We start from the raw sequence: 22,450 nt of genomic DNA, 5'->3' as shown, positions 1-22,450 counted from the left end.
CTCCAAGACATGTGCTCCACACAGTGGCCCACAGCAGCTCCCAGCTGAGTGGCCCGGCTCCTTCCACAGAGGAGATCTCCGACCTGACGGAGCAGCTGGGTTCCAGTGGAAAGACCATCCATGAGCTGGAGAAAGTCCGCAAGCAGCTGGAGGCTGAGAAGCTAGAGCTGCAGTCAGCTCTGGAAGAGGCTGAGGTGGGTGTGTGCCGGGTGGAGTTGGGGGGAAAGCTGAGCCCTAGTATGTGGTCCCTGTTCTCATCTCCCTTTTCTCTGTTTTGTTTGTTCACTGTTCCATCCTTAGAGCCTAGAACAGTGCCTGGTACATAAACAGCCACTCAACAAACATTGTGGAATGAATGAATGAATGAATGAATGAATGAATGAGTGAATGGACAGGTCACTCTGTTCCTTTCACACAGACATTTTACCCATTACATCTTAGACAAGACTTCCCATTTCCACTCCCCTCTCCTTTTCGCCTCTGCCTCCCTCTTCAGCATTTTTTACATTCTGTGCCTGATTGCCTCTGTTTCCTTGGCAACACCTTTCCTTTCATTTTCCTTTTTGTCTTCACAGCTTGCTCTCCTCTGTGAGGGTCTGAACCACCTTCTCTTAGGCCTGTTTTTTTTCCCCCTTTTAAATTCTCTTTTCTTCTTCCTCCTTCTGCTTCTTTGACTGAACCACTTAATACCACTCTTGCACTCATTTTGTATCCATGATTCATGGATAGACCGCTGCCTATGGCACTGTGCCCTGACTGTCTGCCTCAGACCCTCTCTCCCCACCCTCTCCCAGGCCTCCCTGGAGCATGAGGAGGGCAAGATCCTCCGGGCTCAGCTGGAGTTCAACCAGATCAAGGCAGAGATCGAGCGGAAGTTGGCAGAGAAGGATGAGGAGATGGAGCAGGCCAAGCGCAACCACCTGCGGGTGGTGGACTCACTGCAGACGTCCCTGGATGCAGAGACACGCAGCCGCAATGAGGCCCTGCGAGTGAAGAAGAAGATGGAGGGTGACCTCAATGAGATGGAGATCCAGCTTAGCCACGCCAACCGCATGGCCGCTGAGGCCCAGAAGCAAGTCAAGGGTCTCCAGAGCTTGCTGAAGGTACACAGAGACTCCTGAAGCAGGAGGTCACCTTACCCAGCGACAGCCTGGCCTCTGTCTGGCCAAGTTGGGTGGTGATGTCCCCTGGCCACTGCAGAGACATCTCACAGGTCCTCCTGACCCACCACATCAGGCTCTGCACTGGCATCCATCCTAGTGTAACAGCCTTCTGATAGGCCCAGAGGCCAGCCCCTCTCTCATGCCCACCCTCCTGATCTGCAGGACACCCAGATCCAGCTGGATGACGCGGTCCGTGCCAATGACGACCTGAAAGNCTGCCCCGGGCAGGAAGAAGCTGGCCCAGCGGCTGCAGGACGCAGAGGAGGCCGTGGAGGCCGTCAATGCCAAGTGCTCATCCCTGGAGAAGACCAAGCACCGGCTGCAGAATGAGATCGAGGACCTGATGGTGGATGTGGAGCGCTCCAATGCAGCTGCCGCAGCCCTGGACAAGAAGCAGAGGAACTTCGACAAGGTGAGCCCGGGCTGGGGGCCTCAGCCAGGGGCCCAGCAGGGAGGCCAGTGGCATCACGAAGACTGGGACCTCCTCCTTAAGGGCAGGGGAGGAGGCTGAGCCCAGCCCAGGGGCCTGGGCAGGCCTTGGAGTGGGGCTGGGGCTGGGGGCCATGCAGTGAGCCAGGTCCCCACAGATCCTGGCCGAGTGGAAGCAGAAGTATGAAGAGTCGCAGTCAGAGCTGGAGTCCTCACAGAAGGAGGCGCGCTCCCTCAGCACAGAGCTCTTCAAGCTCAAGAATGCCTATGAGGAGTCCCTGGAGCATCTGGAGACCTTCAAGCGGGAGAACAAGAACCTTCAGGGTACGCTGGGGCCTGAGAGGCCTGGGAGGGGCAGGAGGTAGTGTCCACATGTGGTGCCCTAGGGGCTCCAAGACATGTGCTCCACATATTGGACCACAGCAGCTCCCAGCTGAGTGGCCCGGCTCCTTCCACAGAGGAGATCTCCGACCTGACGGAGCAGCTGGGTTCCAGTGGAAAGACCATCCATGAGCTGGAGAAAGTCCGCAAGCAGCTGGAGGCTGAGAAGCTAGAGCTGCAGTCAGCTCTGGAAGAGGCTGAGGTGGGTGTGTGCCGGGTGGAGTTGGGGGGAAAGCTGAGCCCTAGTATGTGGTCCCTGTTCTCATCTCCCTTTTCTCTGTTTTGTTTGTTCACTGTTCCATCCTTAGAGCCTAGAACAGTGCCTGGTACATAAACAGCCACTCAACAAACATTGTGGAATGAATGAATGAATGAATGAATGAATGAATGAGTGAATGGACAGGTCACTCTGTTCCTTTCACACAGACATTTTACCCATTACATCTTAGACAAGACTTCCCATTTCCACTCCCCTCTCCTTTTCGCCTCTGCCTCCCTCTTCAGCATTTTTTACATTCTGTGCCTGATTGCCTCTGTTTCCTTGGCAACACCTTTCCTTTCATTTTCCTTTTTGTCTTCACAGCTTGCTCTCCTCTGTGAGGGTCTGAACCACCTTCTCTTAGGCCTGTTTTTTTTCCCCCTTTTAAATTCTCTTTTCTTCTTCCTCCTTCTGCTTCTTTGACTGAACCACTTAATACCACTCTTGCACTCATTTTGTATCCATGATTCATGGATAGACCGCTGCCTATGGCACTGTGCCCTGACTGTCTGCCTCAGACCCTCTCTCCNGGGGAGGGGGGAGAGGGGGGTGGAATCCAGGAGAGGAGGGGTGGCTTCATAGACAGCCCAAGGAGGCCTTCCTGGAGAGCTGCAAGACTCTGAGCATCCTCAGTGCAGCATTGGCCCAGACGCTCCCTTTCTCCTCCTCCTCAGCAGGTGACACCTCTCTTCCTAGCCCTCTCTCTGGACCAGAGACCCTCAGCATTAAGGGAAATAAAGGAAAACCTTTAAGTCTTGCCTAGAGCATGCAGAACCCATCTGCTATGGATCTATATCCCAGCTCTGATGGACACTACCCCACCACCACTGACAGCAAGAGGAGGTTTAATATGTAGGGGTACCCTCTGAGGTATGGGGTAATGACCCCCAAGTTCCAGTCTAGAGCAGGTCTCTGAGAGGGCACAAAAACTCATTTCTGTAGCCCATCATCCTTGCGGACACAGCCACCACTGTCTCTAAGCAACCCAAGGCCAGGCCCCCCTCCTGTATCCTCAGCCAGAACTGTATCCTCAGCCCACTCTCCTCTCCTTCTCTTACCCTCCTCATATCTCCTTCTCTCTGTGGGACTTCTTTTTTTTCTCCTTCACTTCTTCCTGCTGTAACTTCCTTTCCCAAGACCCTCTTCACTTTGCTTGCTGGAAGATGGGGGATCTTTGGCCCTTTTATGGCCAGCCGTCTAGAAGGGAGGCAGTCAGATAAGGAACTGTGGAGAGGAGAGTCCCAAGTGAGCAGGACTCTGGGGAGGGGAGGGTGGGTGGCTGGAGGGCTGAGAAGTGGAAAAAGGAGCAGTCCTCCCCCCAACTAAATAAGCCCAGCCACCTGGAGTCACTGCAACACCTGGGCTGCTTAGAGAAAGCCTGGCCCTGTGGGCCGCAGCAGCTTGCAAGGAATGGGGCAGTCAGCTACCCACTGGGAGCCTCAGAAGACCTGGCTAGCCCTGGACTGAATCTCCAGCACCCTACCACACAGCCACCCCATCCAGGCTCTTGGTCACCCCTACTCTGAGCAGCCAGAAAGAAGGCCTACCCCAGGAAGAATCAGAGAATAGGAGGACAGGGAAGTGGGGAGAAAGGGGATAGGGAAGCAAAAAGGAAGGAACTGAGGAGGGTGGCAACAGAGAGAAGGGAAGAACTCAAGAAACTGAGGGGGCGGAGGACCAGGAGAACCAACAAAGAAAAAATACAAGTAGCGAGGAGGTCTCCATGGGTTCCCACGCTTCTCCTTTGTGGCCCCCTCCATTCACTCGCCCTAGGACCACTTGGGGAGCAATGAGGAGATCAGCAGAGAAAAGGGAGATGCAGGGACACCCTGAGAACATAAGCTCCCAAAGAAGAGAGGCTGGGAACACAGTGGAGACCATGCAGCGGACAGCAGGAGAGCCTGGCAGCCAACAGGAGGAGGAGGAAGAGGAGGAAGGGGCTGATGGGAGGGAGAGCAGAAGGGCAGGGTGGGCCTTGAAGACAGATGCTGCAAGAGCTGAGGGGCATGACACCGGGCAAGGGAAGAAATTTGTGTCACCTTCAGATGTGAGGCAAATCAGCAAGGCCAGAAATAGTGACATTAGAGAGGGGTGGACAAAGACCCTGGAGTGAGACATGGAGGCAGAGAAGAGACAGGCAGAGGGTGAGTGGAGGTTGGGCTGAGAGAAAGCAGAGACTCTTGGAGATGTAGGCACGTCAGACTCCAAGATGGGCAGAAACCTAGCACCAGGGAGAATTGGAGGCCAGGCCCAACTTTGAGATAGGAAACCAAGCAGGGGGAAAGGGAGGTCAGAGATCCAAAGAGCCAGGCACCGGGAGGTGACCTGGTGTCCCTCACCTGTGGCGAGAGATTCCACCCCGTGTCCTTATACTCCAGGACTTCCAGCACAATGAGGAGCTTTGTAGGAGGCAGATGAGGGAGGGTGGAACACAGGGATGTATTTAAGGGCCTGGGGCTAGGTAGGGACCTATCCGGAAGGAAGAAGGAGGGCAAATGGACCAGACAGGGGGACAGAGCCCTGGAATCAACTTAACCCCTTCCCTCTTCCTCCTTCCATTGGAGACAGTAGGCACTGCTAGCCTACCCCTCACCCACCACTCCACCTCTACTGAGTCTGGTCTGCTCAGGACACGGGGTTCCCTGAGGACAAAGCTTAGTCTTTGTCAGCTGGACCTGACCCAGCCTGACCTGGTGTTCTTAGTCCCTTATCACATCCCCTGGGTAATGGGAACCAGGGAGTGATGCACTGGGCTAACCCCCCAGTTTGACACTAAGGCCTCAAGTGACCTAGAGGTGGGGAAAGGTGGCCTGCATCCTTTGGGGTGACATTTTGGTGTATGTACCTGCGAGAGATAAGGATGTGGAGTTGACTCAGGTCACCCCCAAGAACACTAGGTATAGGGTACAAGTCCTATGGAGATGGATGTGAATTCCTGAATCTAATAATGGAGCAGTGGAGGGTCCTAGGGAGTTGTGGACCTTGCAGGAGAAGCTATATATTTAATGGAAATTTCTCCTACCCGGAGAAACTGACCCTCATCTGTCCTACCCACCTCCACACTCTAGAGCTATATTGAGAGGTGACAGTGGATGGGGTGGGAGGGGGAGCTAGGAGAGTGTTCCTGCATGTGAGGGTGTGGGGGAAAGCCAGAGTAGAGGAAGTCTGGCTTTGTTTCCTGAACACAATGTCCACTTAATCATAACAGGCATGGCCTGCTAAAGACCCGACACCTACTGCCTCTGAGAGGGGTCATCACTGGAGGCCAGGGTGGGGGGCCTGGAGGGTCTGAGGCACTTGGGACACCCACAAAGAAGAGCACTGTGAGTATGAGCCCCAGGATGGTTGGGAGGGGACGCCAGAGTTCTTCCTGGGGAGAGGGGGACAGACTGCAGAGCCCCTCACCCCCACCCCCTGGAATGTAGAGCCTGGGGCCCAGCTGGTGTAAATCCTTGGGCCTGCCAGGCCCCAGCCAGCCTCAGCAGCACCTGCACCCTCTGGCAGCCCAGAGAGGCNCCACCTGCGGGTGGTGGACTCACTGCAGACGTCCCTGGATGCAGAGACACGCAGCCGCAATGAGGCCCTGCGAGTGAAGAAGAAGATGGAGGGTGACCTCAATGAGATGGAGATCCAGCTTAGCCACGCCAACCGCATGGCCGCTGAGGCCCAGAAGCAAGTCAAGGGTCTCCAGAGCTTGCTGAAGGTACACAGAGACTCCTGAAGCAGGAGGTCACCTTACCCAGCGACAGCCTGGCCTCTGTCTGGCCAAGTTGGGTGGTGATGTCCCCTGGCCACTGCAGAGACATCTCACAGGTCCTCCTGACCCACCACATCAGGCTCTGCACTGGCATCCATCCTAGTGTAACAGCCTTCTGATAGGCCCAGAGGCCAGCCCCTCTCTCATGCCCACCCTCCTGATCTGCAGGACACCCAGATCCAGCTGGATGACGCGGTCCGTGCCAATGACGACCTGAAAGAGAACATTGCCATCGTGGAGCGGCGTAACAACCTGCTGCAGGCAGAGCTGGAGGAGCTGCGGGCCGTGGTGGAGCAGACAGAGAGGTCTCGGAAGCTGGCTGAGCAGGAGTTGATCGAGACCAGTGAGCGGGTGCAGCTGCTGCACTCCCAGGTGAGTGGCTCCCTTGGGCATTCCTGGAGGGAAGCACGGGCTGGCAGGACTCACCAAGTGAGGTTTGGAAGTCACCCATGGATGCTCAGTACTTTTCTATGCCCCACTCACCTCAATCCTCAGAACACCAGCCTCATCAACCAAAAGAAGAAGATGGATGCAGACCTGTCCCAGCTTCAGACTGAAGTGGAGGAGGCCGTGCAGGAGTGCAGGAACGCTGAGGAGAAGGCCAAGAAGGCCATCACAGATGTGAGTGGCTGCCCTCCTTCCTGCCCCCGCTAAGGACATGAGCAGGGCCCCGGGGTCCAGGCCAGGCCATGGCAAGTTGGCCCTGCAGCTGCATGAGTCTGAGGGCCCCGGGAAACAAATGCCACGATGGGAAAAAGGTGATCCTGAGGGACAAGAGGTCCGGGGCCTCTGTTCTTTTACACGTGTCTCCCGTCCCCAGGCTGCCATGATGGCAGAAGAGCTGAAGAAGGAGCAGGACACCAGCGCCCACTTGGAGCGCATGAAGAAGAACATGGAGCAGACCATCAAGGACCTGCAGCACCGGCTGGATGAAGCCGAGCAGATCGCCCTCAAGGGCGGCAAGAAGCAGCTGCAGAAGCTGGAGGCCCGGGTGCGGGAGCTGGAGAATGAGCTGGAGGCAGAGCAGAAGCGCAACGCAGAGTCGGTCAAGGGCATGAGGAAGAGTGAGCGCCGCATCAAGGAGCTGACCTACCAGGTGCGGGCATGGGGCTGCTCTGAGGCTGGACCCTCTGCACCGTGACCTGAAAATAGGGGGACACCACCAAGAGGAATGAAGTGTTCTCTCTTAATCTCCTCCAGGACAAGGAGTGGGAGTGCAGCCCCTGGCTGCCCCATTTCCACTCTGCCTGGCCCTCTTCTACCCAGACTGTCCCCTGGCTAGAGGTCAGCCTCTGAGCCCCCTGGCCTAGGAGCTCTACCTCCAACCTTCACCCTCCACCTGTCCCCTGGGGACAACACCCAGAGCTCCAGAAAGAGCTCACCCAACACAGATTACCAGAAAGCAAATATGTTGCCAAGCTCTGGTTGGGTGCCATGACCACCAAAATACACCAAAAATACACCAAAGTCATTGAACAAACCTCAGAACTTTTTGTTTACCTATAGAGATATAGACTTTAGCTTTCCATCATGTTTTCTAGAATCAGACTCCTCATTAGATTTTGTTTCTGTTCTAATCCAAAAAGTTACCATCTCTCTATACATACACGTCCTTAACTTGGATTGAGTCTGTTATTTCCCTACAGCCCAGGAAATCCCATCATGCCTGCAGTCCCAGAGTTACCGCCAGTACGTGCTGGGTTCTAGGGCAGGACGGTTTGTTTTCTGTGGGACCCCAGGACCCCTAACAGCCTGCTCCTCAGAACAGTGCACACACATGATTTTGTGAACAATTTCAGGAGTCCCATCAGCTCCCTAGACTCTTTCCTGGTACAAACCATTAAAAATATATTAATAATTTATACAGTAAAAAATTATAAGGAGGGTGCAAGTGTTTGTTGAGGATCAGAATGTAAAATTGGGCGAGGATGTTACATTCAGGGTAAAGATCACAGCGGGGGAGGGGTGTGCTGCCTCTAATGACTGTGCTGTCCTTACTCCTAACCATCCCGATCCCCAGACGGAGGAGGACAGGAAGAACCTCCTGCGGCTACAGGACTTGGTGGACAAGCTGCAGCTGAAGGTCAAGGCCTACAAGCGCCAGGCCGAGGAGGCGGTGAGTGGCCCTGCTGGGTACTAGGTCTGGAGGAGGGACACTGGGGAGCCGGTCCTCCAGGCTGGGTAGCTGAAAGAACCTCTGGCCGCCTCTCACCTCATCCTCCCCTGCCCCAAAACTCCCACAGGAGGAACAGGCCAANGGATTAATGCCTCCTGCCTCTCCCCACCCTCTCCCTGCCCCACACCAGGACCAGAGGGTGGTAGTGGAGGGTAAAACTTCAGCGTGTGAATGTGGGCATGCAAATGTGTGTATTAGTGTGCGTAACAGCAAGTAGGAAAATCTGCAAGCATGAGAGTGTAAAGTGTGAAAAAATCTGCATGTGTGTGACTAAGAACGCACATGGGTATGTGGTGGTCAGGTCGATGTGTGAGAGTACTGGACTGCAGACCTGAGTGCAAATCTGCTTCGGTGGTGTGGGAGAATTCCTTCTCTTTTGAAAGGATAGAAGGTGGCCACCGTATCAGAAGCATCAGGGGAGGGGCCGGGCTGCTCTATATGGGTCCCCAAAGCAGTACAGCCTCAAGTCCCCAGGAGGACACCTGCCTGGAGACCTGAGGAACAGAAGGAAACCAAGTACTGCATTTGTGCAGAGAGAGGGCAGCACAGACATTTGTTTCCTGATAAAAGGAAACTGAGTCATGGAGCTGGGTAGGAGATTCCTTTTCTTGGGCATCATGGCTCCAGATCCCAGCCCCTAGCACTGTGGGACTGCAGGTTGTAGGGGGTGGGGAGATGCTCCCAGCTTGGGGCTGTGTGAGGACAGGCCAGGGTGGAAATGGGTAGGAGGGAGGGGAGCCCCTGGATGGGGGGCAGGGGACAAGCATCCAGCCTGCAGGAGAAGGTGACTCTTGCCCAGTATGCTCAACTCACCCTTCAGGTTAAAAATAACCAAGGTAAGGGCCTGGCGGGCAGGGGCGGTTGTGTTGAGAAGGTCCTGTCTTCCTGCTATCTGCCCATCAGGTCTTTGGAGGGAAGGAATGTGTCCAAGGACTAAAAAAAGGCCCTGGAGCCAGAGGGGCTAGGGCGACAGACCTTTCATGGGCAAATCTAGAGGCCCTGCTGTCCTCCTGTCACCTCCAGAGCCAAGGGATCAAGAGAGGAGGAGCTGGAAGGCGAGAGAGGTGGGAGGGAGGGTCCCTCCGGAAGGACTCCAAATTTAGGCAAGGGGTGGGGGCAGTGGCATATAAAGGAGATGGCTCCTGAGGACAGACAGACACTCCTCTGAACCAGGTAAGAGGCTCTTTGGGGACTTCGTGGTCAGCCCCCAGAACCCCCACTTTGAGGGACGACTCCTCCTCGGGGAGTGGGGTGCAGGTTGGTCAGAGGCCGAAGGGTTCTTCTAGAACTGTCTCACTCCAACCCTGGGGAGTTCCCACGGACAGAGGGGAGGCTCCAAGGGAAAAGCCCAAAACCTCTTTTCTCCTCTGATCTGCATTTCTTTCCCTGTTTCTGTTATCTCCTACTTTCTGTGTCTTCCGTGCTCTGTCTCCATCCTGATCCCTTTTGGATGGCTTTCTGCTCTTTGTCTCGTTTTATTTTGTTTCTTGGTCTTTGTCAATACTTGTCAATATGGTCCTTCTTTGTCTGTCCCCCTTGTCTTTCCTTCCTGGCTGTGTGTTCTCATCTCCTTATCTCTCTTTGTTTCCAACTCTGGTTCTTCCTCCACCCATGGCACTTTCACTAACACTGTGTCCTTTCTTTCCTGCCTCGCTGCCTATTCTATTTTCTTAACTCCCCACTTTGGTCTGTCCTGCTCTCTGGCTCTTTGGGTTGAGCCTCCTGGCTCACTTCCCCCTGTTGGCCTGCCTCTGTTATTCTTCATTTTCTTTGTCTGGTCTTCCCTCTGCCTGGCTGTGCCTCTGTGGCTCCACCCATGGTTCAGAGTCTTCAGGATTCTCCGTGAAGAGATAACCAGGTGAGAATCTCTCAGTTTTCTCTTGGGAGCCAAGTTGCTAGACCAGGGCCCCTTGTCCTTCCACCAACAACTCAGCACCTCCCCTTAGCAAACTCCTTAGAGGTTGTCCTCTAGCGTCACGTCAGAGAGCAAGAGACCCAGGTGATGAGGAGGTGTGGCAGGGAGTGGAGGTACGGAGGGCAGTGCCACCCACTGAGGCTTAGGCCCTCTGGTCTCAGGCACAGAGGAGAGCCAAAATGACTGATGCCCAGATGGCTGATTTTGGGGCGGCAGCCCAGTACCTCCGCAAATCAGAGAAGGAGCGTCTGGAGGCCCAGACCCGGCCCTTCGACATCCGCACTGAGTGCTTCGTGCCTGATGACAAGGAGGAGTTTGTGAAGGCCAAGATCGTGTCCCGGGAAGGAGGCAAGGTCACTGCTGAGACAGAGAATGGCAAGGTGTGTGGGGCAGAGTACAAGGGAAAAGGAGAAAAGGTTTGGCTGGGGGTGTGCAAGGGATGGGGCCACTTGCAGTGGGAGCTGAGGGGCTCTGGAGAAGAGCCAAAGCCAGCAAGGGAGTAGGACAGGCCCCCTAAAGGAGCTCAACATTTGAGTGAGAAATCTGGCCTTTCTCAGATGGGCCTGAGCAGGTGTAATAGGGCAGCACCCCAGAGACGCACACCCTTTGCCAGAGAAGATGCTGGGGCGGGGGTGGGAAGACCTCTGCTGATTTCCGCCTTAGAGGGGTCCTGTAGATAAAGAAGACACAAGCACAGCATCAAGTAAAGCTCCCTCTTGAATGTGTATCCCTCTCCTCTATGCCTTAGTTTCCCCCATGGACCAGCTCCCCCAAACTACAACCTCACCCAAACCAAGAGCAAACTCTTAGGCCCAGATGAACACAAAAAGCAGGAACTCTTTTTTTAAAAAAAAATGTTTGTTTGTTTGTTTATTATTTAACTATAATTTATTGTCAAATTGGCTAACATACAGTATGTACAGTGTGCTCTTGGTTTTGGGGGTAGATTCCCATGGTTCATTGAAAAAGTGGGAACTTTAGAGCTAAACACTCAGTCCCAGAGCTGGTGACTAGCACTCAGATGTCCACAGTCCTTGCTTCCTGAGGCCAGCTGTGAGAATTACCACGGGTCATCAGTAGCAGCTCAGAACCATTTGCCTTCAGACATGCCGACTAAATGTTGTGTCCCAAAGAGGTGTGCAATGACAGCCCACAAATTGCAGGGGACTTTGACTCTGATCCCAGCCTTGCCACTGGCTATCCACCCTGACAGGAAATGATTTAATTATTCTATTCACAGCTTCCTCCACTGTAAAAAAACAAAAACAAAAACAAAAAAAACAATTCTAGAATGCCTACCTGCAGGATCTAATGACATTAGGGCAGGCAAACTGGCGCCAATCAAACCATACTGACAGTGACCCATGAGGGGTGTAGGGAAAGTGGGTGAGATGTTTTCCAGTAGGGCAAGGTTTACCTGAGCAACTGACACCCTCAAGCACTGCCCCCAGGAGTCAGGTTAAGGTGTGTGCACAGACAGGAGAGCTGCCAGCCCCACCAAGTTTGCCCCTAGATGGTTGAAGCAGGGATGGAAAGGTGCTGCTCAGGGGCACAAACTCTGGGGTACTGGGAAGACACAGGGACTCTAGGACAGTACCTAGGATGGGAGGGAGAGTGAGCAGTAAGTTATGTGGGGAAAGAGTTGTGGGGGAGCTATGAGTTAGGGCTTGGGCACTGGTCAGAGAACAGCTGGGGGATGGAGGCCAGGTTGTGGCCCATGTCCTGGAAGGAGGTAAGTGGGTGAGGCTGGCGAGTACCGACTGTCAAAGGTCCTGATAGAGTGTGGTCATCCCTGTTCATGCACCCTCTCCAGACAGTGACTGTGAAGGAGGACCAGGTATTGCAGCAGAACCCACCTAAGTTTGACAAGATCGAGGACATGGCCATGCTGACCTTCCTGCATGAGCCCGCTGTGCTCTTCAACCTCAAGGAGCGCTATGCAGCCTGGATGATCTATGTGAGTGCATGTGACAGGAAGCCAGCCCTGGATGGAGGCCAAAGGAGGCCAGGGCAACTCTCTCAAGGATAGGGGTCAGAACTTGCCCAAGGGGCCCAGCTCCCCTCTGCCCCTTTCCTACCCCTGGTCAGCTGCAGGAAGAGAGGAACTATCTGGGATGACCAAGAGACTCCCCAACCTGTCACCATCTGCCCCAGGCTTCCCACTTGAGCCCCTCATTCCTGACCTCTCTCTTGCTCCAGACCTACTCCGGCCTCTTCTGTGTCACCGTCAATCCCTACAAGTGGCTGCCTGTGTACAATGCGGAGGTGGTGGCTGCCTACCGGGGCAAGAAGAGAAGCGAGGCACCACCCCACATCTTCTCCATCTCTGACAATGCCTATCAGTACATGCTGACAGGTGAGTCTAGCAGCCCTGACCTGCGCTCCCTCAGCCCCATACCCATGGACCTGACTCTGCTGCCTTTCCTCTTTTCTCTTCCAGATCGGGAGAACCAGTCCATCCTCATCACGTAAGCAAATGCTATCTACCCACATAGGGACATGGGGAGGACCCAGGCTGATTCCTGGGGGTGTAGAGGGGAGGAAAATTTCAAGGTTGTAATTGTGTGGGGACCTGGGCTTTCAGAGGGGTGCTGGAGTGACCTACAATGATACACAAATTCTGCAGTCCCTGGGCCCCAGTGGAGGAGGTTAGAGGGCCGGAATTCTGAGGGAGGATGCATTGAGGATACAATGCTGAACTCTGAATGGAGCACAGGGGGAATCTTGGGTTCTGATGGGTCCCTCTTGCCTCCAGTGGAGAATCCGGTGCAGGGAAGACTGTGAACACAAAACGTGTCATCCAGTACTTTGCCAGCATTGCAGCCATAGGTGACCGTGGCAAGAAGGACAATGCCAATGCAAACAAGGTATGGGGTGGGCGACAGGATCAGCAGAGGGGGCTTGGAGGCAGGCTGATCCAGGGGACCCCCAAGGGAATGGTGGGGACAGCACCACTGAGCCCAGTGCTCAAGACCTTGCTGGCAGGAGACACACACTCTGATGTCCAAATATGGCCCTTTGGAGCCATAGGCCCACCCCCATTCCCCAGGATCAGAACAGCTCCCTTCCCTCCCCACTGCTGGAGGTAGACAGAAGATAAACCCTTAAAATTTCGCTGCCTTCACAGGGCACCCTGGAGGACCAGATCATCCAGGCCAACCCTGCCCTGGAGGCCTTTGGCAACGCCAAGACAGTCCGGAACGACAACTCCTCCCGCTTTGTGAGTGCCCTTTACCACTGCCAACTGGCCTCATCTGGCCTTGACAAGAAAAGGGGGGCACTGTTTCACTAACAGTCACTACACCCAGTTGATCATCCTGTGTTTGGTTTTTGCTTATCTGCAAGTGTGCACGTGCACACACACACACACACACTCACACACACACACACACACCCTTAACCTTCCTGACTCAGTCTGGCTCCCTGATCTCTGAGAACTCAAGAAAAGAGACCCAGAGTCACCATAGCTGTTTCATAGCCAAGTGATGGAGCTGATTTTTGTCACATTCTAGATTTTCCTAATGACTGTTTCCAAAGCTCTTCCACATAGGAAGTGGGAAGAGAGCATAGGTGCTGGAGCCAATTCCCAAGCTTTCCACCTCCCCAGCAAGTCTCCATGCCTAAGTCCCAGTTCCCTTATCTGTGAAACAGAGGTAGTGGGGCACCTGGGTGGCTCAGTTGGTTGAACATCTGACTTCAGCTCAGGTCATAATCTCATGGTTCATGAGTTTGAGCCCTGCATTGGGCTCTCTGCTGTCAGCACAGAGCCCACTTAAGATCCTCTGTCCCCTCTCTCTCTGCCCCTCCCTCCATCAAAAATAAATGAACATTTAAAAAAAAGAAACAGAAGTAGTAATATTTACCTTCATTCCCCTGCTGTTGTTTCTGCTCAGAGATATTTGGCAATAGGGGAATAGGGATCCTTTTCTCTGTTTTCTTGATACTAAACTGGGACACCAAATAAGGCATAAACATTTCCAGATCTATTGTTTCTGGATTGTATTTAGGTCCAAGATCTCCATTCTGTCCCTTCTGGCCCATTTCCTCACTGTTTGTCCCATCCACCCCCAGGGGAAATTCATCAGAATCCACTTCGGAGCCACTGGAAAGTTGGCTTCTGCAGACATAGAGACCTGTGAGTATGACAGGGAGCCCTGCCCACCCCTCTGTGTCCTCTACCTCTGCTTTCTTTCCCAGCTAGCTGGACAACCCTATCTCAATATTCCCTCTCCATCTCCTTGCATCTTCCCCTGGCTTTTTCCATTTTTCCCTAAGAGCCTTTCTCCCCTAATCTCCACCATTTTCTGGATTGACTCTCTTTCCCTGTCTTACCTGCCTTCCTCCCTTCTCTGCACTTCAGATCTCCTGGAGAAGTCTCGGGTGATCTTCCAGCTGAAGGCTGAGAGAAACTACCACATCTTCTACCAGATCCTGTCCAACAAGAAGCCAGAGCTGCTGGGTGAGCCCGCCCGATGCCCCAATGTTCACACTACCCTCCCCAGACAGGGCAGTTGCCCTCCTCCTCCTCACCTGTTCCTGCTCACCTCCCTCCTTCTTGGATATACTCAGTGGCTTTCTCTTCCTACCCCTGCCTGAGTCTCCTCTTTCTTCTCTTCCCACTTTTTGTCATGTTTCTTATCCTCCTCCGGGTTGGTTTTCTCCTTTTCCTCTTTGCGCCTGCCCTTCTCCCAAGGGTCTTCTCCCACTGTCCTCCCTCCCCGGGTCTCCTGTCTGCCTTTTCAAGTCTTTTGGATTCTCTGCATGGTCCTTGCTGACTCTCCTTCTCTCCCCCTGCTCCTGGTCCTCTCCTCTATTGTCCCTGCCCCATCCCCACGGTGCCCCTCTCCCAACTCCTCTCTGCCCATCCCGCCCTCTCCCATTCCCTTGTCCCCTGCCCTACTCCTTGCCTGGACAGACATGCTGCTGGTCACCAACAACCCCTACGACTACGCCTTCGTGTCTCAGGGAGAGGTGTCTGTGGCCTCCATTGATGACTCCGAGGAGCTCCTAGCCACAGACGTGAGTAAGGAGGCAGCATGAGAGCTCCTGAGGGCTCCTGCACCACCCGATTCAACCACCCTCTTTGCTTCTCTTGCTCTTTCCCAGAGTGCCTTTGACGTGTTGGGCTTCACTCCTGAAGAGAAAGCCGGGGCCTACAAGCTGACGGGTGCCATCATGCACTACGGGAACATGAAGTTCAAGCAGAAGCAGCGGGAGGAGCAGGCTGAGCCAGACGGCACTGAAGGTGGGGGTGGGAGGACAGGTGCTGAAAAGGCCTGAGGTGCTGGGCATTCACTTGTCATGCGGAGATAGTCCACTGGGAGCAGGGTCTCCCAAGCTGCATCCAAAAGTGGTGTCTTTCAACAATTCTTAAAGAGTTGACAACCAAATTTATTAAGGTTATTAGGACAATATAGAGAAAGTTGGAGGAAACCAGAAGTACAAGAAGCACATGGTCAGAGGGCAGTACCTTTTCCCAGAAGCAGGCTCTGCCCTCACCCTCACCCCACCCAGCCCTACCTGCAGGCTTTCTCCTTGTCAGAGCCAGAGGCCACCCACTGTCCTCAGACAGGCCTGCTCCCTAGGGACCTGAGGCTTGTATGGTAGATGGATGGGGTGAGAGCCAGGGAGGTGCAAAGATGTGAGAAAGGTGGGCAGACAGGAGGTCCCTCACAATCCAGCCAACAATTCAACCCCAGCCGTGAGTTGGGGATGTTTCCTCCTGGGCCCAAGACTCACCTAAGCTCAGGAAAGCAGACTCTGAACTCTGTACATCCTGATCATTAATGCGGTATGTATGTGGAGGGTCCCTAGCCCTTGGGTGAGGCCTGTTCGGATTCTGTGCCATGTTCTATTTGGGAGGCAAAAGCCAGGGGTCGAAATACAGCTTGACATTAACATGTCACACACTTTGCTGGGCCTCAGTTTCCTCCTTAGTGAAACGGAACAACAGTCCCTCCTAGCTCACTCCAGGCTGTGGTAAAAATTCCTGGAGAAGGAGATGTGAAGGTGTATAGGGCTAGACAAATGCTTAAGAACGTTCCTCTTAGCCTATCTTCAAGGACCTCTTCTCTGTGTCTATCCATATCAAAATGCCAAGCCTGGGTTTCATGATAGTATGTCACCAGCTACCACAAAACTCTTGAAATTAAATCAAATAAATTTCCTCTAAATAGAGATCATATGTTGGATGGCACATTTGGAGAGCTGGGGGTGCATAACATGTTGTTAGGAACCTTGATTTCCCAGCTGGTCAAGTTGGTCAACGTGTGGATTGGGGGCACCTTCATGGCTCAGTTGATTAAGCATCTGACTTTGGCTCAGGTCATGATCTCACAGTTTGTGAGTTCAAGCACTGCATTGGGTGAGTTCTAGCTCAAAGTACTTCATGTCTCATGCTGACAGTGCAGAGCCTGCGTGGGATTCTCTCTCTCTCTCTCTCTCTCCCTCTTTCTCTGCCCCTCATTCACTCACACCCCGCCCCTCATAAATAAATAAATAAATAAGTAAATAAGTAAATAAGTAAATAAATAAATAAATAAATACAAAATTTGAAGAAAACCCACGTGGATTAAGAATAGAATGGGCCAGGGGCGCCTGGGTGGCTTAGTCGGTTAAGCGTCCGACTTTCGCTTAGGTCATGATCTCGCGGTTCGTGGGCTCGAGCCCCGCGTCGGGCTCTGTGCTGACTGCCAGCTCGGAGCCTGGAGCCTGTTTCAGTCTGTGACTCCCTCTCTCTCTGACCCTCCCCTACTCACGCTGTCTCTCTCTCTCCTAGAAATAAATAAAACATTTAAAAAAAAAAAAAAAAAGAATAGAATGGGCCAGATCCTAGAATGGGAGCAAAGGAGACCGGGAGCAGCACATGCCTTCCCTGTCAATTACAGTCCCTGCCTTGGAGACACAAGGGGGCAGTGAGGACAAGGATGAGCTCACAGCGGTGCTGGTGAAGGGCTTGGCCCAGGAACACCCAGTAGATGCAAAGACAGAGATGAGAGGAATTACTGGGTGGTAGGAGGTTCTGGACAGATGGAGAGGCCTGACTGCATGCTGGCTGGGTAGCCCTGGCAAGCCTTGTGCCCTTCCAGGCCTGGATTTGCAATTATTTAGTGAGAGAGGTCGGATTTGATGCTTCAGAAAGGCTCTGGGGCAAGGAAAGGAGGTCTGTTGAAAGTGCTTATTAGTTATTTCCATGTCCACCAGATGCCGACAAATCTGCCTACCTCATGGGGCTGAACTCAGCCGACCTGCTCAAGGGGCTGTGTCACCCTCGGGTGAAAGTGGGCAATGAGTATGTCACCAAGGGGCAGAGCGTCCAACAGGTGTACTATTCCATTGGGGCACTGGCCAAAGCAGTGTATGAGAAGATGTTCAACTGGATGGTGACACGAATCAATGCCACCCTGGAGACCAAGCAGCCACGCCAGTACTTCATAGGAGTCCTGGACATCGCTGGCTTCGAGATCTTTGACGTGAGTTAGGGGAGCCTGGGCATGGGGTAACAGTAATTCATTCATCTGCACCTGTGACCATCATGGCCAGGAGCAGGAAAGGTGGTGGGGCTCAGTGGAGATAGACACATCATCCTGTCTTCCAGCGGGGCTCTCTCTCCCTGGCCTGACAGGGGAGGGGTGCGGCCACACCCCTAACTGGACTGGGGCACAGGCCTGGGATGACCCCAGTGTCCTCTCAAACCTCTGCCTGCCTGACCCGCTCCACCCTTGCCCCTTTCAGTTCAACAGCTTTGAGCAGCTGTGCATCAACTTCACCAACGAGAAGCTGCAGCAGTTCTTCAACCACCACATGTTCGTGCTGGAGCAGGAGGAGTACAAGAAGGAAGGCATCGAGTGGGAGTTCATCGACTTTGGCATGGACCTGCAGGCCTGCATCGACCTCATTGAGAAGGTGCTGCCTCCACCCTGACACCTGTGTGTGTCCCCTTCCCCTTTCATCCCAGGCACAGCGGCAGTGCTATCCCTTCTACAACCAAGATACTGAAGTCTCCAGAATCCCAAGCCTCTCTCAGACCCAGTTTTCACCTACTGTAACGTCATGGGCATACAGAGGATGAGGCCTTTTTCTCTCTCCCCAGGACCTAAGAACTTGTCCTGCATGGTAGTCATCTTTCAGAGTTTTAAAAAGGAGATGTAGTGAAGAGAGGACTCTTGGCCTCACTGACATCCCATGAGAAGCATCATTCATGAAAAGCCCCCAGGCTAAAACTAGAGACATATGGCTTCTCCTCTTCCTGATAGCAGAGAATAAGCCTGCTTTCAGCGCCTCTTATCTATAGACTCAGAGGAGACAAGGATGGAGCTGGTGTGAGACTCCCAGTGCTGACTTGTTCTCAATGTGCCTTTGCATTTAAAAAAAATTTTTTTTAATGTTTATTTAGTTTTTTGAGAGAGAGAGAGAGAGAGACACAGGATGTGAGCAGGGGAGGGTCAGAGAGAGAGGGAGACACAGAATCTGAAGCAGGCTCCAGGCTCTGAGCTAGCCTCAACCTATGAACTGTGAGATCATGACCTGAGCTGAAGTGGGCCACTTAACTGACTGAGCCACTCAGGTGCCCCAGTGTGCCTTTGCATTTTGCTGGTACGAACCAGAGCCTGGAATAACTACCCTTACCCAGACAGCCATTGCCCTTCAGAAAATGTGAACTTACCAGAAGCTTTGGGTGGTTATCCAGGGTGTTGCTCTTCCATAGGCCTCAGAATTGCCTCAAATTATATGGAAAAGAGAGATAGAGAGAGACAGAGAAAGAGAGAGAGAGAGAGAGAGAGGAGAACACATGCTTTTTCCCAGGGAGGCATCTTTAGTTCAATCAAATTCTCATTACAATTCCTGCCCCAAGAAGAGTCAAGAATCATCGTCCTTTCTGAAGAGCAGGATATTGTGCAGAACCTGGATCCCTCTAACCATCCCTTGAATAACTGTTATCTATCACATAGACAGGGGTCTGGCCCACCCCTTGGTCTGGCACCTCTGACGCACACCTGTCCCTGGGGCAAGGAGCCTTAGAAGAAGAAGGGACTTCCTACAGGAGCTTGGGGACCTGACAGGACAGCTGGGAGCACAGGGCTCTCTGTTAGGTCCACTGGGGCACAAAGAGGTTATGTAGGCCAGAATATAACTGGGTTTATGTTAACTCCAGGAATATTAGGTTCTTATACTGGGACAAGAGGTGCTAGCACAGACTCTGTAGCCTGCCAGATATGCCAGGCTATAGTCTTTGCTCTGGCAGGGTGTGGGACTCTGGAAACCTGGGAGTGCATGCAGTGATGCTCTCTCTACCTCTTCCCCTACCCTCAGCCCATGGGCATCATGTCCATCCTGGAAGAGGAATGCATGTTCCCCAAAGCCACTGACATGACCTTCAAGGCCAAGCTATATGACAACCACCTGGGCAAGTCCAATAATTTCCAGAAGCCACGCAATGTCAAGGGGAAGCAGGAAGCCCACTTCTCCCTGATCCACTATGCCGGCACTGTGGACTACAACATCTTGGGTTGGCTGGAGAAGAACAAAGATCCACTCAACGAGACAGTGGTGGGCTTGTACCAGAAGTCCTCCCTCAAGCTCATGGCCACACTCTTCTCCTCATACGCTTCTGCTGATGTTGGTAAGAGGGCAGGCCCTGCACTGGGTCAGAGCAGTTCTGAAGTTGTGAGGGCCAGGGTCCCGCTGCTTCAAAGCATGTGAAGGGAGCCTGCTTTCCAGCCACAGGATGAGGGTCAGGAGGTCCCACAGGCATCCATCTGTACCCAATCTGTGAAAGTGCTGTTTTTCACTTTATGTTATGGATATTGCTGTACGTGTCTTGTGTCTCCTCAAGACTGTGAGCATCTGGAGGTCAGTGAGGGTGACACATGCATCACAGCACCAGGCCCAAGATAGAGTTGTGCCTGTAGGAGGATAACTGAACATCTGGTAGAACAAGTGAGTGTCCCATTCAGAGAAGGAAGAGGAAGGGTGTGGATTGGAATGAGGAGGATGAACAATGAGAAGGAAGGTAGCCCATGGAAAGATGTAAGCATGAAGGGCGGGATTAGAAGGTGGGAGAGGAGCATTGATATTATTTCAGCACGTATTATGTAGCAAGCAAACTTATCTAATCTTCATCACATCTTTTAGAGGCAATTACCATTCTCCTCCTGGAAAACCTGAGACATAAAGAATCACTTTGTGAAGTCACACAGCTAGTAGGGGGCAGAGCCCTGCCCCTCCCCAAGGGTTCTTCCACTTTCAGACTCTGGCTCCTCATCCCTTTTCTTGTTATTAGGGGACAGCAGTAAAGGCAAAGGAGGGAAGAAAAAAGGCTCATCCTTTCAGACAGTGTCGGCCCTCCATCGGGTAAGAAGGACCCAGAGATACCAAGAGGCCCGTGGTGGGCAGGCCCAGCCCTTTGGCTGTCACCTAACCTGATGTTCTGAGGTTGGGAAGGAAAGAAGCTAGAGTTATGTGGTAATTTCAGGCATGGAAATTCTACACAAGCCTGAACTCACATCATAAATTATGTGTCAACTCTCAGGGCCTTTAAGAGTTCTGGAGACAGGATGTCAGGGGCTCAGGGACCAAAAAGATGGTTCTTGTGGTTCCTGATTGCCCATTCTCATCCACCCCCAGGAGAATCTGAATAAGCTTATGACCAACCTGAGGACCACCCACCCTCACTTTGTGCGCTGCATCATCCCCAATGAACGGAAGGCTCCAGGTGAGCGATGTATAAGGGTCTATCTGTGGAGGGCACTTGGCATCCACTTGCCTTGAGGTCGACCCTTTCTCCTTCTCTCCTGCTGCAGGGGTGATGGACAACCCCCTGGTCATGCACCAGCTGCGCTGTAATGGAGTCCTGGAGGGCATCCGCATCTGCAGGAAGGGATTCCCCAACCGCATCCTTTATGGAGACTTCCGGCAGAGGTGGGTACTGGGTGTCCTGGGGCTCAGGGAACAGGGGGAGCCTGGGCAGACCTTGTGGGGAGGGGAGTCCACAGGTGTCCCTGAATGCTGTGGGCAGAACAGGTCAGCACAGAACATGGGTGAATCTGGACACCTCCTTCTCCAGGTATCGCATCCTTAACCCAACAGCCATCCCTGAGGGTCAGTTCATTGACAGCAGGAAAGGGACAGAGAAGCTGCTGGGCTCGCTGGACATTGACCACAACCAGTACAAGTTCGGCCACACTAAGGTGGGTCTAAAACCTCACAGGGTGGAGTTGTGGAACGCGCAGCCATGTTGAGTGGAGCAGCTAAGAGTTTAGAAAGCAGGCCCCTGAATCTTGGCTTCCTGAATCAACCCAAGCGCTGGAACCCAGGCTTCTTTCTGTCTTTTTTTCATATTTCACTCTGAGGTCTAGGATATATGGGTGATAGGTCCCCTGGGAGCTCAGTCAGCATCTCCCACCCTCTTCCTCCACCCTAGCTACCTTTCTGAGCCTGTGGCCCTATTGCTCTCAGGTGTTCTTCAAGGCTGGGCTCCTGGGTCTGCTGGAGGAGATGAGGGACGAGAGGCTTAGCCGCATCATCACCCGCATCCAGGCACAAGCCCGGGGCCAGCTCATGCGCATTGAGTTCAAGAAGATTGTGGAACGCAGGTGAGGCAAAGGAAAGGGAAAGTCTCTCCCAGATCTAACAGGGAAACAAGAAGCTCTAACTAACATGGGTCAGAGCACTTGAGTTCAAATTCTGACTTCACCACTCACTAGCTGGCTTGAACAAGTGACTTTACCACTCAGGGTCTCACTTTGAATTCTTTCAAAAAAAAAAAAAAAGAAAGAAAATTCCTCATAAGCAAATGCAAATTAAGCTTCAATAAGACACCATTTAAAAACACTAGGTTGACAAAAGTCAAGAAGTCTGTAAATTAGCACACCTTTCCTGAAAAACAATTTATTATCTTTTAAAGATGGACTCTTGTGGGGCACCTGGGTGGCTCAGCTGGTTAAGCATCTGGCTCTTGATTTCAGCTCAGCTTATGATCTCACAGTTTCATGGGTTCAAGCCCCACATCATGCTCTGCGCTGACCATGCAGAGTCTGCCTGGGATTCTCACTCTCTCTCTGCTCTTCCCTTGGCCCCCACTCACCCTCTCTCTGTCTCTCTCAAAACAAACAAATAAACTTTTTAAAAAATTAACAAAAAATAAAGATGGACAATTATAGGGGCACATTGCTGGCTCAGTTCATAGAGCATGCGACTCTTAATCAGGGTTGTGAGTGAGCCCCACGTAGGGTATAGAGATCACTTAAAAAAAAAAAAAGATGGACAATTGAATACCTTCCAATTCCACTCCTAAGTGCATTCCCGCAGAAACTCCTGCACATGTATAACATGAGACAAAAAAAAAAAAAAAAAAAAAAGAAAAAACACC

General features: G+C 52.8%; 3 protein-coding genes across 3 annotated transcripts in view; all 3 read left to right on the top strand.

The window, feature by feature from the left end:
* The window catches only part of LOC144236636 (myosin-7), a 28,721-nt gene extending 19,270 nt beyond the window's left edge, over nucleotides 1-9,451 (top strand). The window contains exons 31-38 of the mRNA XM_077770259.1: nucleotides 70-194; nucleotides 795-1,103; nucleotides 6,158-6,361; nucleotides 6,485-6,610; nucleotides 6,810-7,085; nucleotides 8,010-8,105; nucleotides 8,233-8,317; nucleotides 9,339-9,451. Coding sequence (XP_077626385.1) covers nucleotides 70-194; nucleotides 795-1,103; nucleotides 6,158-6,361; nucleotides 6,485-6,610; nucleotides 6,810-7,085; nucleotides 8,010-8,105; nucleotides 8,233-8,317; nucleotides 9,339-9,451 — 1,334 coding nt within the window. The remainder of the gene's footprint in view (nucleotides 1-69; nucleotides 195-794; nucleotides 1,104-6,157; nucleotides 6,362-6,484; nucleotides 6,611-6,809; nucleotides 7,086-8,009; nucleotides 8,106-8,232; nucleotides 8,318-9,338) is intronic.
* LOC144236623 (uncharacterized) lies at nucleotides 1,181-5,953 on the top strand. The gene is made up of 5 exons (XM_077770252.1): nucleotides 1,181-1,236; nucleotides 1,392-1,575; nucleotides 1,751-1,916; nucleotides 2,051-2,175; nucleotides 5,705-5,953. The coding sequence occupies exons 1-5, from the start codon at nucleotides 1,181-1,183 to the stop codon at nucleotides 5,951-5,953; spliced, it is 780 nt and encodes a 259-aa protein (XP_077626378.1).
* An 808-nt stretch (nucleotides 9,452-10,259) lies between the features above and the next one.
* Nucleotides 10,260-22,450, top strand: part of MYH6 (myosin heavy chain 6) — a 26,099-nt gene continuing 13,908 nt past the window's right edge. Inside the window, exons 1-18 of the mRNA XM_077770267.1 lie at nucleotides 10,260-10,460; nucleotides 11,894-12,037; nucleotides 12,280-12,436; nucleotides 12,521-12,548; nucleotides 12,836-12,947; nucleotides 13,208-13,300; nucleotides 14,152-14,215; nucleotides 14,441-14,539; nucleotides 14,996-15,099; nucleotides 15,187-15,325; nucleotides 17,284-17,552; nucleotides 17,815-17,985; nucleotides 19,393-19,702; nucleotides 20,363-20,433; nucleotides 20,707-20,794; nucleotides 20,883-21,000; nucleotides 21,146-21,269; nucleotides 21,538-21,674. Of these exons, the coding sequence (XP_077626393.1) occupies nucleotides 10,260-10,460; nucleotides 11,894-12,037; nucleotides 12,280-12,436; nucleotides 12,521-12,548; nucleotides 12,836-12,947; nucleotides 13,208-13,300; nucleotides 14,152-14,215; nucleotides 14,441-14,539; nucleotides 14,996-15,099; nucleotides 15,187-15,325; nucleotides 17,284-17,552; nucleotides 17,815-17,985; nucleotides 19,393-19,702; nucleotides 20,363-20,433; nucleotides 20,707-20,794; nucleotides 20,883-21,000; nucleotides 21,146-21,269; nucleotides 21,538-21,674 (2,429 nt within the window). The remainder of the gene's footprint in view (nucleotides 10,461-11,893; nucleotides 12,038-12,279; nucleotides 12,437-12,520; nucleotides 12,549-12,835; nucleotides 12,948-13,207; nucleotides 13,301-14,151; nucleotides 14,216-14,440; nucleotides 14,540-14,995; nucleotides 15,100-15,186; nucleotides 15,326-17,283; nucleotides 17,553-17,814; nucleotides 17,986-19,392; nucleotides 19,703-20,362; nucleotides 20,434-20,706; nucleotides 20,795-20,882; nucleotides 21,001-21,145; nucleotides 21,270-21,537; nucleotides 21,675-22,450) is intronic.

The sequence above is a fragment of the Crocuta crocuta genome, unplaced genomic scaffold (assembly GCF_008692635.1).
Source record: "Crocuta crocuta isolate KB4526 unplaced genomic scaffold, BGI_CrCroc_1.0 scaffold175, whole genome shotgun sequence".
NCBI classification, from domain to species: Eukaryota; Metazoa; Chordata; class Mammalia; order Carnivora; family Hyaenidae; genus Crocuta; species Crocuta crocuta.
The sequence above is the reverse complement of the archived record's forward strand: the minus strand, read 5'-3'. Positions and strand labels throughout refer to the sequence as shown.